Source organism: Echinops telfairi, unplaced genomic scaffold, assembly GCF_000313985.2.
Source record: "Echinops telfairi isolate 266 unplaced genomic scaffold, ASM31398v2 ScPeMD7_7469;HRSCAF=8507_1, whole genome shotgun sequence".
NCBI classification, from domain to species: Eukaryota; Metazoa; Chordata; class Mammalia; order Afrosoricida; family Tenrecidae; genus Echinops; species Echinops telfairi.
The window spans coordinates 73,931,553-73,945,151 of NW_022111373.1; the positions used below are offsets into that span (position 1 = coordinate 73,931,553).

At 46.8% G+C, this 13,599-nt stretch overlaps 1 protein-coding gene across 1 annotated transcript in view; it reads right to left on the minus strand.

The window, feature by feature from the left end:
- Window positions 1–775: 775 nt before the first annotated feature.
- PDE8B (phosphodiesterase 8B) overlaps window positions 776–13,599 on the minus strand; it is a 164,580-nt gene continuing 151,756 nt past the window's right edge. The window contains exons 20-21 of the mRNA XM_045285214.1: window positions 3,269–3,398; window positions 776–2,129 (exon numbers count right to left, since the gene is read on the minus strand). Of these exons, the coding sequence (XP_045141149.1) occupies window positions 2,020–2,129; window positions 3,269–3,398 (240 nt within the window). The 3' untranslated portion in view covers window positions 776–2,019. The remainder of the gene's footprint in view (window positions 2,130–3,268; window positions 3,399–13,599) is intronic.

Sequence of the window (13,599 nt, forward strand, 5' to 3'; positions counted from 1 at the left end):
TGTGTGTGTGTGTGTGCAGTCGCTACGAGTCAAAATCAGTCCCATGGCATGTGTGTGTGTGTGTGTGTGTGTAGTCGCTACAAGTCAAAATCAGTCCCATGGCATGTGTGTGTGTGTGTGTGTGCAGTCGCTACGAGTCAAAATCAATCCCATGGCATGTGTGTATGTGCGCAGTCGCTACGAGTCAAAATCAACCCCATGCAGTGTGTTTGGGCGTTGCAGTTTTGGAATGGCTCAGTGCCTTAAAATGGGATTCTGGCGTCTTGATGTGTTTTGAAAACAAAGTATGTGACCCATGGAATAAAGGACACTAATCCAGAATTTAAAATTATGAAAATTTTAGGTCAAAGAGGTGAAGAATAACAGCTGTTGGGACTGAAAAATGGCTGTAGGAACTGTTACAAGTGCTCCACCGACACGTCGTCCTCACGTTTACTTAATGCCCTATCACAACACAAAGCCTGCAGCTGCAGTGACTCAGCGAGTTGTCTTATCTAACAAAAATCATTTCGATACATTTCGTGGTATGGGGTTATCCTGTATGTTTCCATTTGGGTACAAAACTCAGAAAAGAACATTGGCCCATTATGTAGTGACACATTTTTTCTTCTTCTCATGTAAGAGTTCCAAGTGCTCTGTGTTCCAATTTTTACCCCCCAAAACGGCAGCAGCAGCAGCAAAGCTCCCCTGTTTCGGTTAGCTTACTCTGTTTATACCTCTGAACCCGCGGCATGGAGTACGGGGCATCTGGGCGAAAGAAAACACAGACGAGATCTTTGCTTGCTGACGTCTGGGATTTATAACAGGGAAGAGCTGACGGTAATGAGGGAGGAACGCTCCAGGCTGACGTCATGTGTTCACGGAAAGTTGTGAAAAGAGCGGTACAAAAATATGCACTTGTGCTTTAGAAGCCTTTAGCGTACAAGTAATGCTTAAAATAGTAGTTACTGCCCCTCTATGCCTGTGTTCTCATTTATTTACATATCGCAATCTTTTTTTAACAATAAAGCAAAACAGCATGATCTCAAATATAGATAGGTTAAAAACATCTGAAACATGAAATTTCCCGCTCTGCCCTCCCCAAATACACATGTATAGCTGGCACATGGCAAAACACGCTCTGTGGATGGAACCCCCAGAAAATTTAGATTTTTTTTTTTAATAAAAATTTTAAACAGCAAATGTATATAAATTTTTCTTTTATAAAAGCTTGTCCAAGGGCATTCTGACTTAATGGCTTGTATGTAATACTTAGTGTGGTGCCTTGTGGCTGCCTCTGTGAACCAGAAATCAGCAAAGCTCATGGATTCCCTGCAAACGCGGTGTCATTCCCTCCCTCCCTCCTTCGCGGCGCATGGCTGCCCTTGAGCAGGATCTTACCGGGAAGGAGGCTGCGCAGGCTGCTGACCTCAGTCTAGGCAGCATTCACCAAGCCACGGCTGTGTTCTAACTTGACTCCCTATCGACCACTTAGCTGGGGAGGCTGTGATGCTAGTTTAGTAATGAGTTGGCCCTCTTGAGCAGTTTTCCCTCTTAGCTCTCTCTGTTCAGATGGGCTTCTTCTGAACCCTTGAGGCAGATGCTCTTGGGGAAAAGAGCTAAACTCTACTGGTGGCTGTTTTGGGAGCAGAACAGTAGCTAACTGAGTGGCCGTCGTCCAGGGGGATGGGCTGACATGCACCAGGACACTGCTGTTGGTGTCTTAATTACGATAAAGTGCCTCCATGGCTTGAAAAGGGCTCACGGGATGCCAGCAGCATACAGGAGTTTGCCAGGTATTTCTTCTGCTACCAAGTGATTGTTTAAAAACAAACAAATAAAAAAGCCCCCACCATTTTCCTGCGTGGAACATTCTAAAAATGAGATCTGGGGACTTAAATCGATTCAAGGTCAAATATCAAACCCCGACTCCTTAACCCAAGGTCTTGCCATTTCCATTATAAAGGACAACCTCTTGCTTATACGCCTGTGGTTCACGGTGCCTTCTGTAGATCAGGAAGTCCCGTAGTCGGCTTGACGTTAGTTGTCCGATGGCAGCCTCAGACTCTTGCACTTCAGGTCATCCAATGTCTTCCAGTGTCTGTAGTTATCAGCCAGATGTTGCATCAGGGCTGGCAGATGGGCGAAGGCTGCAGGGACATCAAGGAACCCTGTTAGGTTATTAGCTCACAGGAGCATGTGTAAGGCTGGGGCTGGCAGGGACACCTTTGAGATCAGATTCAGAGGAGCAGTACGGTGTCCTGGGTCAAGCCTTAAGCGCAGAAGTGGCAGCACGAGAAGGCTGCCAAGAAGTCCAACGGGCAGCACCCAAATGATGGAGCCCATCATCCCTCAGCCTAACTTGAAGGTGAATTTGTTTGTCAAACGGAACAGTGGGAACTGCTCACATCTAAAGTCAGCAAAATGCTTGCCTTTAATATACGTAGCGTATAGCTTTCTATGCATACAACTCAGGAAAACTTCCAGTTACTAAAACATCTCTAACAAATAATACGGTGATAATAATGTTTGGGTGCATGCGACAAAGTAGCACCTCTGTGACTATGAACCATTGTATGGAGCCTGAATTTTTCATGCTTTCTGGGGGATGGTCTGTAACTAAGGGTTGTACATGTGTGGGAGGAACGGGACCTGCCTTTGTTGCCCTGAGACCGCCTGCAGGTTCTGGGTCACTCTCACTGCCACAGCCCGGATTCCAATTCTGTGCGGCCCCACATGACTGGTGGGACCACCCCTGTGGGTTTCCGACACTGAGCTCCTCATTGGAGTAGAAATCCCCATCTTCCTCCCTTGTAGTAGCGGTGGCTTTGCTAGCAGCCCCACATGTAACCCAGGACACCGTCAGGGCTTTCTATGTACTGGCATTCAGATTCTTTTCGTTAAAACTTGAGAAATCAAGTTTGTCAGTGGCATTATCCAAAGAACATGTGACTTGCGTAGACGCCGTACATGTTTGCCGTACATGTTTGCTTGCATTCGAGAGGTTCCCGCTAATGAACTGCTGTGAGCTTTGGGAGTGTGTCCCTTGAAAAGGATAAGATTTTTAGAAATCCACTTATCACATATCCAAGGGGTCTTGTGTGCACACGCACTGTCCTGGAGGACGCAAAAAGGGCACCTGCCTCTTGCCCTGGCCACAGAGAGCTGACAGCTCATGTTTCCTGTGTGGAGCATGTATCGGTAGGTCCATCCGATACCATTTAAAGATCATCAACTTAGAGGATAAGAACATACTCCTTTGTGGGTGGTAAAACAAGGACTTTCTTACCGTCCCAAGCATCAAACATGTCTGTGATGAAGTAGTCAATGAAGGAAATCTGGGACTTGGGGATGCTGCAGGTGTTCCGGTCAAACACCGGCATCACGACGGGCAACCCCTGCCTCTTCTCTTCATCGGTCTGTAAGGAAGAAACACAGCACATGAGGCCTAGAGCACACGAGAAGCTATCGACACAGCATCCTGTTGCTTAGAACCATCCTGAGAAGGAGAGTCTTTATCTAACTTGATATATGAAGCAGTGGCATCAACGCTTCTGTGAGTCGGGTGGCTTCAGCGCCTAAATGCAGGGGTCTGACTTTCCAGTGCCCGTTTGTGTGCGATTCCACGGCCCTTCCTGAAGCTTTGATTTCGGGGTGATCACCTACCTCCTTTCTGTAAGCTGTCTATTCTCAGAGCCTTCTTAACAAGCACTAATTCTATGTCATGCTCACGTCAGAGGAATTGCCTGTGTTCCCAGAAGCCCTCGGTTGGAAATCTGGGAATCCTGTTTTGCAAGCATATTTTTCCCTAAGTCACCATCATCATTTTGTAAACACTTACTTTCTATTTGAGCCCTTGGTACCAGCTCCTCTTTTTACCCTCTCTCCGTCCTCCCACCCTCTTGACCCCTTGATAACTTATAAGTGGTTATTGTTTTCATGTCTTACCCTGGCTTCTGTCTCCTTTCACCCGCCTGTCCACCCTTTCCCCGGCTTCAGTGACCACCCTGGCAGTCATCTTCTCTGCACTCGGGTCTCTGGCTGCGTTCATTGTCTTCGGCCTCTTTTACATCAGCACCGATTCTAGATGCTTATTTTTCTTTGAGAATTTCCCTTCATACATAGAGATATGTCCCACCTCCCCTGCTCCTGTCATCCTTCTCCTTTTGCTTTCTGCATTTTCAGAGGAAAGCAATCCCACTGTTCCTGATGTCTCATTTGGTAACTCGGCAGTAGGAGCTTGGGGGAGGAGGACTAGGTAGAGACAGGCCTCACTAGGGACTCTGGGTTGTTTTCGTGGCGTTTGTACTTACTCTGGCCCAAACCAGAGTCCAGCAAGTCAAGGAGCTAATGAGAACTGAAGCCAAGGAGGAACAGACTCTACAGAGCTAAATGAAGAGGGAGGCTGAGGAAAACCAGTTGCGTTCCCTCGAGTTCTTTTTGTTGCGTTACGGTTCTGGAGAAGACTTCCAGCACAACGTTGAATAAGCGTGACGATGAAGGGGCCACCCTCGTCTATCCTAGTTTCAGGGGAAATGTTTTCAGTTTTTCCCCATGGGGCCGGACATTGGCCACTGAATTTTTGTCGAGGAGTTTCCCTCTGTTTTTATTTGAGTGTTTTTATTAGCAATGGGTGTTGGATGTTGTCAAATGCTATTTATGTGCCTATTGATAGGATCACATAGTTCTTATTCTTCGTCTTGTGGATGTGGTAGATTGCAGGGATCGCTTTTGGAATGCTGAGCCATCCTTGCATCCTTGGTATGAATCCCACTTGGTCATAATGCTACCTTTTTTTTTGAGACAGCGTTGGAATGTATTGGCCAAAATTATGTTGAGAATTTTTGCATCTATGTACCTGAGGGATACTGGTGTGCAGTTTTATGTTTTTGTACAGGGTTATTCTTTCTTCATAGAATGAGTTTAGGAGTTTTCTGCTCCTTTCTATATATTCTGGAATAGTCTGTATATGGTGACAGCTCTTCCCTGAATACTTAGGAGAATTCCCCTGTGAAGCCATCTGGTCTGGACTTGTCTTGGTTGGAAGTATTCCTTTTTTTAACCTGTGTTTTACTGACTACAAAAAGGCATCTGACTATATGGACATAAACCATGAACAACATTGTGAAGAATGGAAATTCCTGCACGTCATTATGCACATGCAGAACTGCACATGGACCAAGAGGACACAGAGCACAGACTACTGGATGGTTTAAAACCAGAAAAAGTGTACCTGTTTACCGTACTTACTCACTTTGCATGCTCAGCGTATACTCCAGCTCAGTGGTTCTCAACCTGTGGGTCGCGACCCCTTTGGGAGTCAAATGACCCTTTCACAGGGGTCGCCTAAGACCATCAGAAAACACATATCTCCGATGGTCTTAGGAAACGAGACACCGCCCCTCTATCCATCGCCAGGCAGGTCCGCGCATATGCAGATACACCCACATATGAGTACCCTGCGCGAACACTGTTACCCATGCTACACCATGCTTCAAGACAAAATTTCATTTATTTGTCATTAGAAATAAATATTTCACAATATATAAAAAGATATTGTCTTTGTGGTGAATCACTATGCTTTAATTATGTTCAACTTGTAACAATGAAAATAGATCCTGCATATCAGATATTTACAGTATGATTCAGAACAGTGGCAAAATGATAGTGATGCAGTAGCAACAAAAGTAATGCTCTGGTTGGGGGTGACCACCACATGAGGAACTGTAAGGGTCACGGCAGGAGGCAGGCGGAGACCTGCTGCTGTAGCTGGACTAAATGAGGAAGGATGCAGAGTCACCACTGGAGGCACGCGAGACCACCTCACTCCCTGAAGGCCAACAGGACTTCACGCCCTGTCTGATGCAAATTAGAAACACTGCCGCCTTCCCTAAGGATGAAAGCTTACTGGTAAGAAAACAGAAGTCCTCACAGTTAACTCGGAAGACATCATGCTCGATGGAGAAAAGAGAGACATTGTCAAGATTTCATTTCACTCAGTGCTCATGGAAGCGGCTGTCGAGAAATCAAAAGGTGGACTGCATTCAGAAATCTAGTGCACACGACCACTGGACAGTGTTAAGAGAGCAATGGCATCCTTTTGAAGACTAAGGAAGGCCTGGCCCCACCACGGTCTTTTCGGTGCCTGACAGCTGTGTGTAAGCTGGACACTGAATAAGAAACACTGAAGAACCGATGCACCTGAATTACGGTGTTGGTGAGGAACAGTGAAAGGAACATGGGCCACCTGGAGAACAAACATGTATTGGCCTGGGAGGCAGCCCAGCCAGGACATGTCCTACAAGGCAGCAGCGTGGTGAGACGGCTTCCCCTCGTGTCCTTTGAGCTGTTATTAGGAGGCCCCAGCCCTGGAAAAGGTCATGATAAATACAGAATCAGTGACAAAGAGGAAGACCCTCGAGGAGATGGACTAACACAGTGGCTGCAAATGGGCTCACACCTCATTGTGAGGATGATGTGGGCTGGCCAGTGTTTCATTCTGTCGTCTGTAAGATTGCCAGCAGTTGGAGATGTCTTGACAGCACCTGTATTAGTCTAGGTACTTTAGAGAAACAAATCCACAGCAACTCATGTATAAGAGAGTTTTATGTAAAGAAAGTGTGCATCACGAAAACATCCCAACCCAATGCTGCCCAAGCCCACAAGTCCAACATTAACCCATTAACCCAACACCAGTCCATAAAATCCTCCACCTCACAAAACAGAGGCAATGATGCCGACTGCAGGAGGAAAGCTGAGTCAGTGAACGAATAAGCATCTCAGCACTAGCAGGGGTCTCCACACGGCTGCTCCAGCACCCAGGGCTGCATCGGGATAGGTCCATGTGGCTTCTCCTTGGGGATGTCTTGTAGGAAGTAAATCTTGCAAGCTGAAGCAGGGAACTGCCAAGGCAGCTGCACCCTGGTGCGACCATCACAAAGCAAGAGACCTGAGAGCTAGAAAGGCGAGGCTCACCACCCATTTATCCCTCCGCCTTTCAATTAGCCCCACATGTGATTATTGGCCAGGTTGGCACAATTAATTAACTCCGCACCTAACAAGAAGTTTGTGGTTCCCCAGGGTTTGGGTTTTACATCTCTTAAAATTGCCTCCAATTTCTTTTAGTGGTTCCTGGCACCTGCTTACGTATTTTTGTTATGCACCATCTCTTTTATTTAAAGCATTCAGTGGAAGGAACAAGACCATTTTTATCTCTCTCAACCCTTCTATGGCTACTTGGTACCTATAATTATGGTTCTATTACACATACTGAATGATGCTGGAAGCCTTCAAATAATATACAAAGAATACACTGTATCATAAAGAACTAGAGTCATTGTAACAAAGGAGACAGAAATAATCCACTGTGCCATTCTACCATTTCAGGAGGCAGCATATGAGCAAGAACCAGTAGTGCTGAAGGAAGAAGTTCAAGCTGCACTGAAAGAATTAGCCAAATACATGGCTCCAGGACTTGCTGGTATGCCAACTGAAATGTTTCCACAAGCAAGCTGACAGAGAGCGCTGGAAGTACTTACTCGTTTATGACAGAACATTTGAAAGATAGCTCTACTTGGCCAACTGAGTGGAAGAGATCCATATTTGAATCCATTCCAATGAAAGGTAACCCAACAGAACGATCAAACTATAGAATGATATGATTGATATTCAGGTAGCAACAGTACATCGACAGGGAGCTGCCAGATGTTTAGGCCAGATTCCAAAGAGGACCCAGAACAAGGGATATCATTGCTGGTGTCAGATGGATCTTGGCTGAAAGCAGAGAACACCAGAAAGATATTTACTTGTATTTCATTGACTGTGCAAAAGCACTTGATCGTGTGGATCATGAGAACTAAGGAGAGCCTTTGAAGAATGGGAATTCCAGAAGACTTCACTGCGCGCCTGTGGAACGTGTACATGGACCAAGAGGCAACTGTGCAAACAAACAAGGGCATACTGCTAGGTTTAAAATCAGGAAAGGTGGGCATCGGGGTTTTATCTCCTCATCATACTTATTCAGTTTGTATGCTGAACAAATTACTAGAGAAATTAGATTATATGAAGAAGAATGTGGAACCAGGGTTGGAGGAAAACTTAATAACAACCTGTGCTATGCAGATGACACAACCTTGCTTTCTGAAAGCGAGGAGGACTTGCACTTACTGATGAAGAGCAAGGATTGCATGCAACCTGCAGTGTGGCTTACAACTCAATAAAAAGAGGAAGAGGAAGAAGAAGAAGAAATCCTTATAAGTGGACCAAATAAGTACTATCATGATAAATGGAGACATGGTAAAGTTTTCGAGACTTTTGTCCTGCTTGGGTCCACAATCACTGCCCAGGGAAGTAGCATTCAAGAGATAAAAAGATGAGTTACATTAAGTAAATCTGCTGGGCAAGACTTCTTTAGAGCATTGAAAAGCAAGGAGGCTGCTTTGAGGACTCAGGCGTGCCTGAGCCAAGCCGATGGTACGTTTGCTTGCCTCCTAGGAATGTGAACACTGGGCACCGAGTAAGGGAAACCGCGGAAGAATGGATACATTTGAATTGCAGGGCTGGAGAAGACTAATGAAAGTGAGATGGACTGCTGAAAGGACAAACGGATCTCTGGCTCTTGGAAGAAAGATGGCCAGAGTGCTCCTTAGAGACAAGGATGGAGAGAGTTCATCTTACACATTTTGGACATACTGCCAAGAGAGACCAGTCTCTGGTGAAGGACATCATGCTTGGTAAAGTAAAAGGGCAGTAGCAAGAGGCTCTCCAGGAGATGGACTGACATCGTGGTTACAACAATGGGCTTCCAGCACAAGGACAATTGGGAGGATGGTGCAGGACCGACAGTGTTTCTTTCTGTTTTGTACAGGGTCTCGCTGGGTCAGAACTGGACTCAGTGGTACCTAACAACAATTCCACTGCCCAACAAGCGTTTTTTTTTTCCCCCTTGGTCCTGGTATTTCACTATAGTTTTAGCTATTAAGTTATACTAATTGAGTTATACTCAATTCGTATGGTCCTCCCGGCTACAATCCCTTCAGTGAGCTGGAGTAATGCTGGATTTCCTGTGCCTATGGCTATGACCCCATTTGGGAGGGCATCGTCCGCTAGCAAACAGGAATGGGGGGAGACCGAGCTCTGACCTAAGTGGAGGTGTGAATCAGAGCACAGTCTTTGTCTCATGGTGATCTTGGTAACTCTTACTTATAATGATGTAAGGAATTACATACTACAGCGGAGAGGACAAAGAAAGCCGTTTCTGGTGTGGCCTGGGTAAAAGCTGATTAAGATTAGTGGGAGGCCAATGCCTACAGGGAACGTCTGACAGACCCACTTTGGGTTTTAGAACAATATTTATTGTATCAAACTTACTACAAATAAGCCAGTGTGTACTTTCTCTAGCTCAGGCTAGCTAACACTACATTAAAAATCCCGATTTTTAAAAAATGGGTGAGCAAAGAGTGGTATATGCCATATGTTCTGTATCTCAAAAACTAGTTGATATGGAAAACTAGTGTCATTTTTGGAATCAGCAGACAAATGTACCCAGAAATAAGTCTAACATGCGAGGTACCACAATGTGTGTGGGTCAGTGTTCCAGTGCAGTACAAGGCTCACAGTCCCTAGGTGGTCCCAATGGTTAACATGCTTGGCTGCTAACTCTAAGACTGCAGGTGAGAGCTCATCCCTGGATAGGTTCAAAGGTCGGGCTGTTATTTGAGGAAGGTCAATCATCGAAAACTGACACTCAGGGTCTACCTGAGTCATAGCTGACTCTGGTCTAAGTAGGATTGCATAGTTTCAGGAGACCGTGGTTAAGATGCAAATTCCTAAGCTCCCCCCCGCCCCCCAAGCTCCCCCAGCAATGCTTCAGGTGCAGGCCTGCTGGAAGGCACCACCCACCCAAACCCCTTACCATCAAGTTGCTTCTGACTCATAGTGACCCCGTAGAACTGCCCCTGTGGGTTTCTAAAGCCGTAAATCTTTATGGGAGCAGAAAGCCTCCTCTTTCTCCCTTAGAGAGGCTGGCTGAGCTATGGTTACCAGCTCAACGGTGCCTCTCCCTGCATCACCAGGGACTCGGAGATGTCCACAGGGTTGCTGAGACTAACTCTCTAGGGAGCAGACAGCTTCGTCTTCTGCCTGTGAGGGGCTGGTGGGTTTAAACTGCGACCCTGCAGCGAGCAGTCCATGCTCACCTGCCGATGTTATCAGGGCTCCTGGGTGTGAGGTGCAGGATCTGCACCATGACAAATACCACAGATACAAGGCGTCCAAGACAGACAGAGGGCCACCTATGGGGGGCTTCAAACAATCTGTGTGTGTGTGTGTGTGTGTGTGTAGTGGGGGTGGGGGAATCCATCTTTCAATTCCATTTCTCCATGAACGTTCTGAGCCTCCTTGGGGTGCGTCTCTGTAGGGTCTCCGAGTCAGAATGAGCTGGATGGCAGTGAGCCCTGTGTGCCTCCGTGGGGACCAGCGCCATCGGTTCTCTGACTCCTTGTCAAAGCCGCCGCTGTCCTGCAGGTTCCCACAAGGTGCACCTCTGGGGGGATTCCAAGTTCACGTTCATAAAACGTGCTTGATGAACAAGGGGGCGATGTTTCTAAAAGTCTCAGATACAGTTGGCTCTGGTGCCCATTTACAAACTAGAGGTGCCATGGGATGAAATAGTATTTTCAAGACTAAAATCCAGACCTCCTGGCATCCAGTCTTTCTCCCAAGGAGAGGGTGGTAGCCTAGTGGGCTGCTAACTACAGAGCGGGCTGTTCACACCCATGGTACAAACATGAGGGGGAGTAAAAAAGTATTGCTACAAACCACACTGAAGCAAAACGATTACAATGTGAAGCCATCATTTCTGCATAGCCTCCATCTATCGGTACACGTCTGAGGGTAGTGTTTCTGTCTCGCTGCCCTTTCCCCAAATAATTCTGTGTCATTTGATTGATATCAGGTCCCAAACTGCAGCTTTTAGTGGCCTCAAGGAACTCCAAGAGCATTTCTCTTCAATGTTCTTTGAGCTTGAGGAGCAGAAAGAAATCTGTAGAGGGCATGATGGGTGCTGTGGAGTGGATGGGCCGAGCTTTCCCGACAGAGTTCTTGTAGGGCACCGCATGCCGCCCTCTCGAAGAAGCAGGCACGGGTGTTATGATGGGGAAATTCCTCAGGACAACTAACTACCATGGCCTTTTCCTCAATAATGCATTTTTCAGTTTTCTTAAAACATCTCATAAGCCCATGTGATCAACTGGGCTTTGAGAACACCTACCAAGGTTCCTTCTTTGTAATCTCCCCAAAGAGTCCCCATAGTCTGCTAAGCTGGCCTCTCTGCCTTGAATGGCATGGCCCAGCAGCTCCCATCAGAAGCCTGTTTTAAGTGAACCCTTTTTCAAAGGTACCCTACAGACTAATAGAGGAGCCGTCGGGACATAGGAGCAAGTCGTGGTCGCTTACTAGTTACGTGTTGGGCTGTGACCCTCAAGGCCAGCAGCTGAAATCACCAGCCAGTCCATGGAAGGATGGGACTTTGTATTCCCATAAAGAGTTACAGTCCTGCAAACTCACAGGGGCAGTTCTACCATTTACTATAGGTTCACATCAGAACTGATGAACTGCAAATAGAATAAAGGCTTTGGGGGAGGAGAGGTGGGGTAAAAGGGAGACATTCAAAAGTCCAGGACGAAAAGGTATGTTTGGAAACTGATCGTGGAAGCAATTTTACAATTCGGCTTGTCGTGATTGAACTATGGAATGATGTGACGGGTGTTAACCCCCAAGTAATAATTAAGTAAAAGAAAAACAAAACAAACAAACCCAGAGATCCAGGAATGGGTTTGGGGCTCGACCTAAAGCCTAACGCCAACTTAAGAACGATTAGTTCTTACATCATGGCCCTGCTCAATGCTCTCCCTCAGGAAGGGAACTAAGAAGATATGGGTGCTATATTAAAAGTTGGCCAAGAAATGAGACGGTGCCCAGCTATGAGCTAAAACTGCATCTGGGGTCCTAAAGGACTGTCTCCAAACAAGCAGCCATCTCAGCGAGATGTTAAGTAAGTTCACATGGAAGCAGCACACCGTCATCAGTCACTGAAGAATTGTAAATCATATAATCTAAAATCGAAAGAGGGATTAGTATCAGAGCCTAAATTGTGAGAATCCAGTTTGCAGAAGGCTATGGATGACAGTGGGGGCCCAAGAGTCATTGGTGGGATCAACATAAGGAACAAGCCTCCAGTGAACTCCCTCTGTCCTCAGTTGAGGCATGGGAGGGGAGGGGTTACTGAACAGAGGGCACCGGAGAGAGGAGGACAGGAAACCAGAGGCATCAATCTGACTTGAGCGCTAAAGGTTTACCAGTCAACCCCCCTCTGATGCATGCTGGACCCGATCTGGTTTTCAACATTTTCTGGTTTTTGTTTGTTCATATTAGGGTTTATCTCAGAGGTGTTAAGTCATTGGGAGTCACCCTCTTGAAGCTGTGTTCTACATTTTTCAGGTTTTTGGTATATGAAACTCATGACTGATGAACCTACAGGGACAGCAAGTAGAATAAGGGTTCTAGCTGGGGGGACAGTAAAGCGATGGAGGGGGAGTAAAAGAGAGACACAATGTCAAGGAGTCCAGGAAGAAAAACAATGCTTGGAAATTGACTGTGGTAGCAATTGCACAATGCTACTTGACGTGATTGAACTAAGGAATGCTATATGTATTAACTCCCAATGAACAATAATGACCAAGGAAATACAGACACTGGACCTGTGGCATCTAATCCAGCTGATAAATCTCCAGCTGATAAATCCATCTCCAGCTGATAAATGAGATCAAGCAGGTTGAAGACCTGAATCTGTGAAAGAATTGTTCAAGAACAACCAGGAAGCTGATGGGAGTTCTAAGTCAGCATCGACCCCGTGGCGGTGAGGCAGAGAGGTCCCTAAGTGGCACAAATGGTTGGTGCTGGACTGCAAAACTACAAGGTTAATGGTTCAGATCCACCCAGCTTACCAAGGGGACAAAGCCTGGTGATCTGTTTCCATCAAGAATACATCCCAAGCAAGCTCACAGGGCAGTTCACCCTGTGGCTCACAGGGTTGCTAGGAACTGGATGGCAAGTCATGGCGACGATGCACTCGCACTGCCATCGAGTTGATGCTGACTCACAGTGACCTGGTGGGGCAGGGCGAACTGCCCTTCTCTGTGTCCGTGAAAGCAACTCTTTACGGAGGTCGTGCGTCTTTCTCTCAGGAATGGCTGGTGGTTTCAAACTGCTGCCCTTGCCAGCCGATCGCCCCCTGCCGCAGAAGCACTATGCCACCAGGCTCAAAGGCTAGCATACACATTAGGAAAGAGTGATGTGCCAGGTCCGCAGCGGGGCAGCACGTCCTGCAGGAAGCCTGCAGGACCTGAGCATCTTCACCAGCTGCAGAGCAAAGCAGCCCCTCGTCCTCTTGCGCTCCTGCCTCCTCTGGCTGCAACCTTGCCCAGAGAGCAAGCCGGTGGCCTCACCTTCCTCACTGCGCATTTCTGAGCCTGGGTCCGACCTCTGAACTGGGTGTGGGCGCTCCAAGATCAAACACGAGGAGGGGGACCTTCAAAAAGGTCACGGAAAACTGGATCAAAG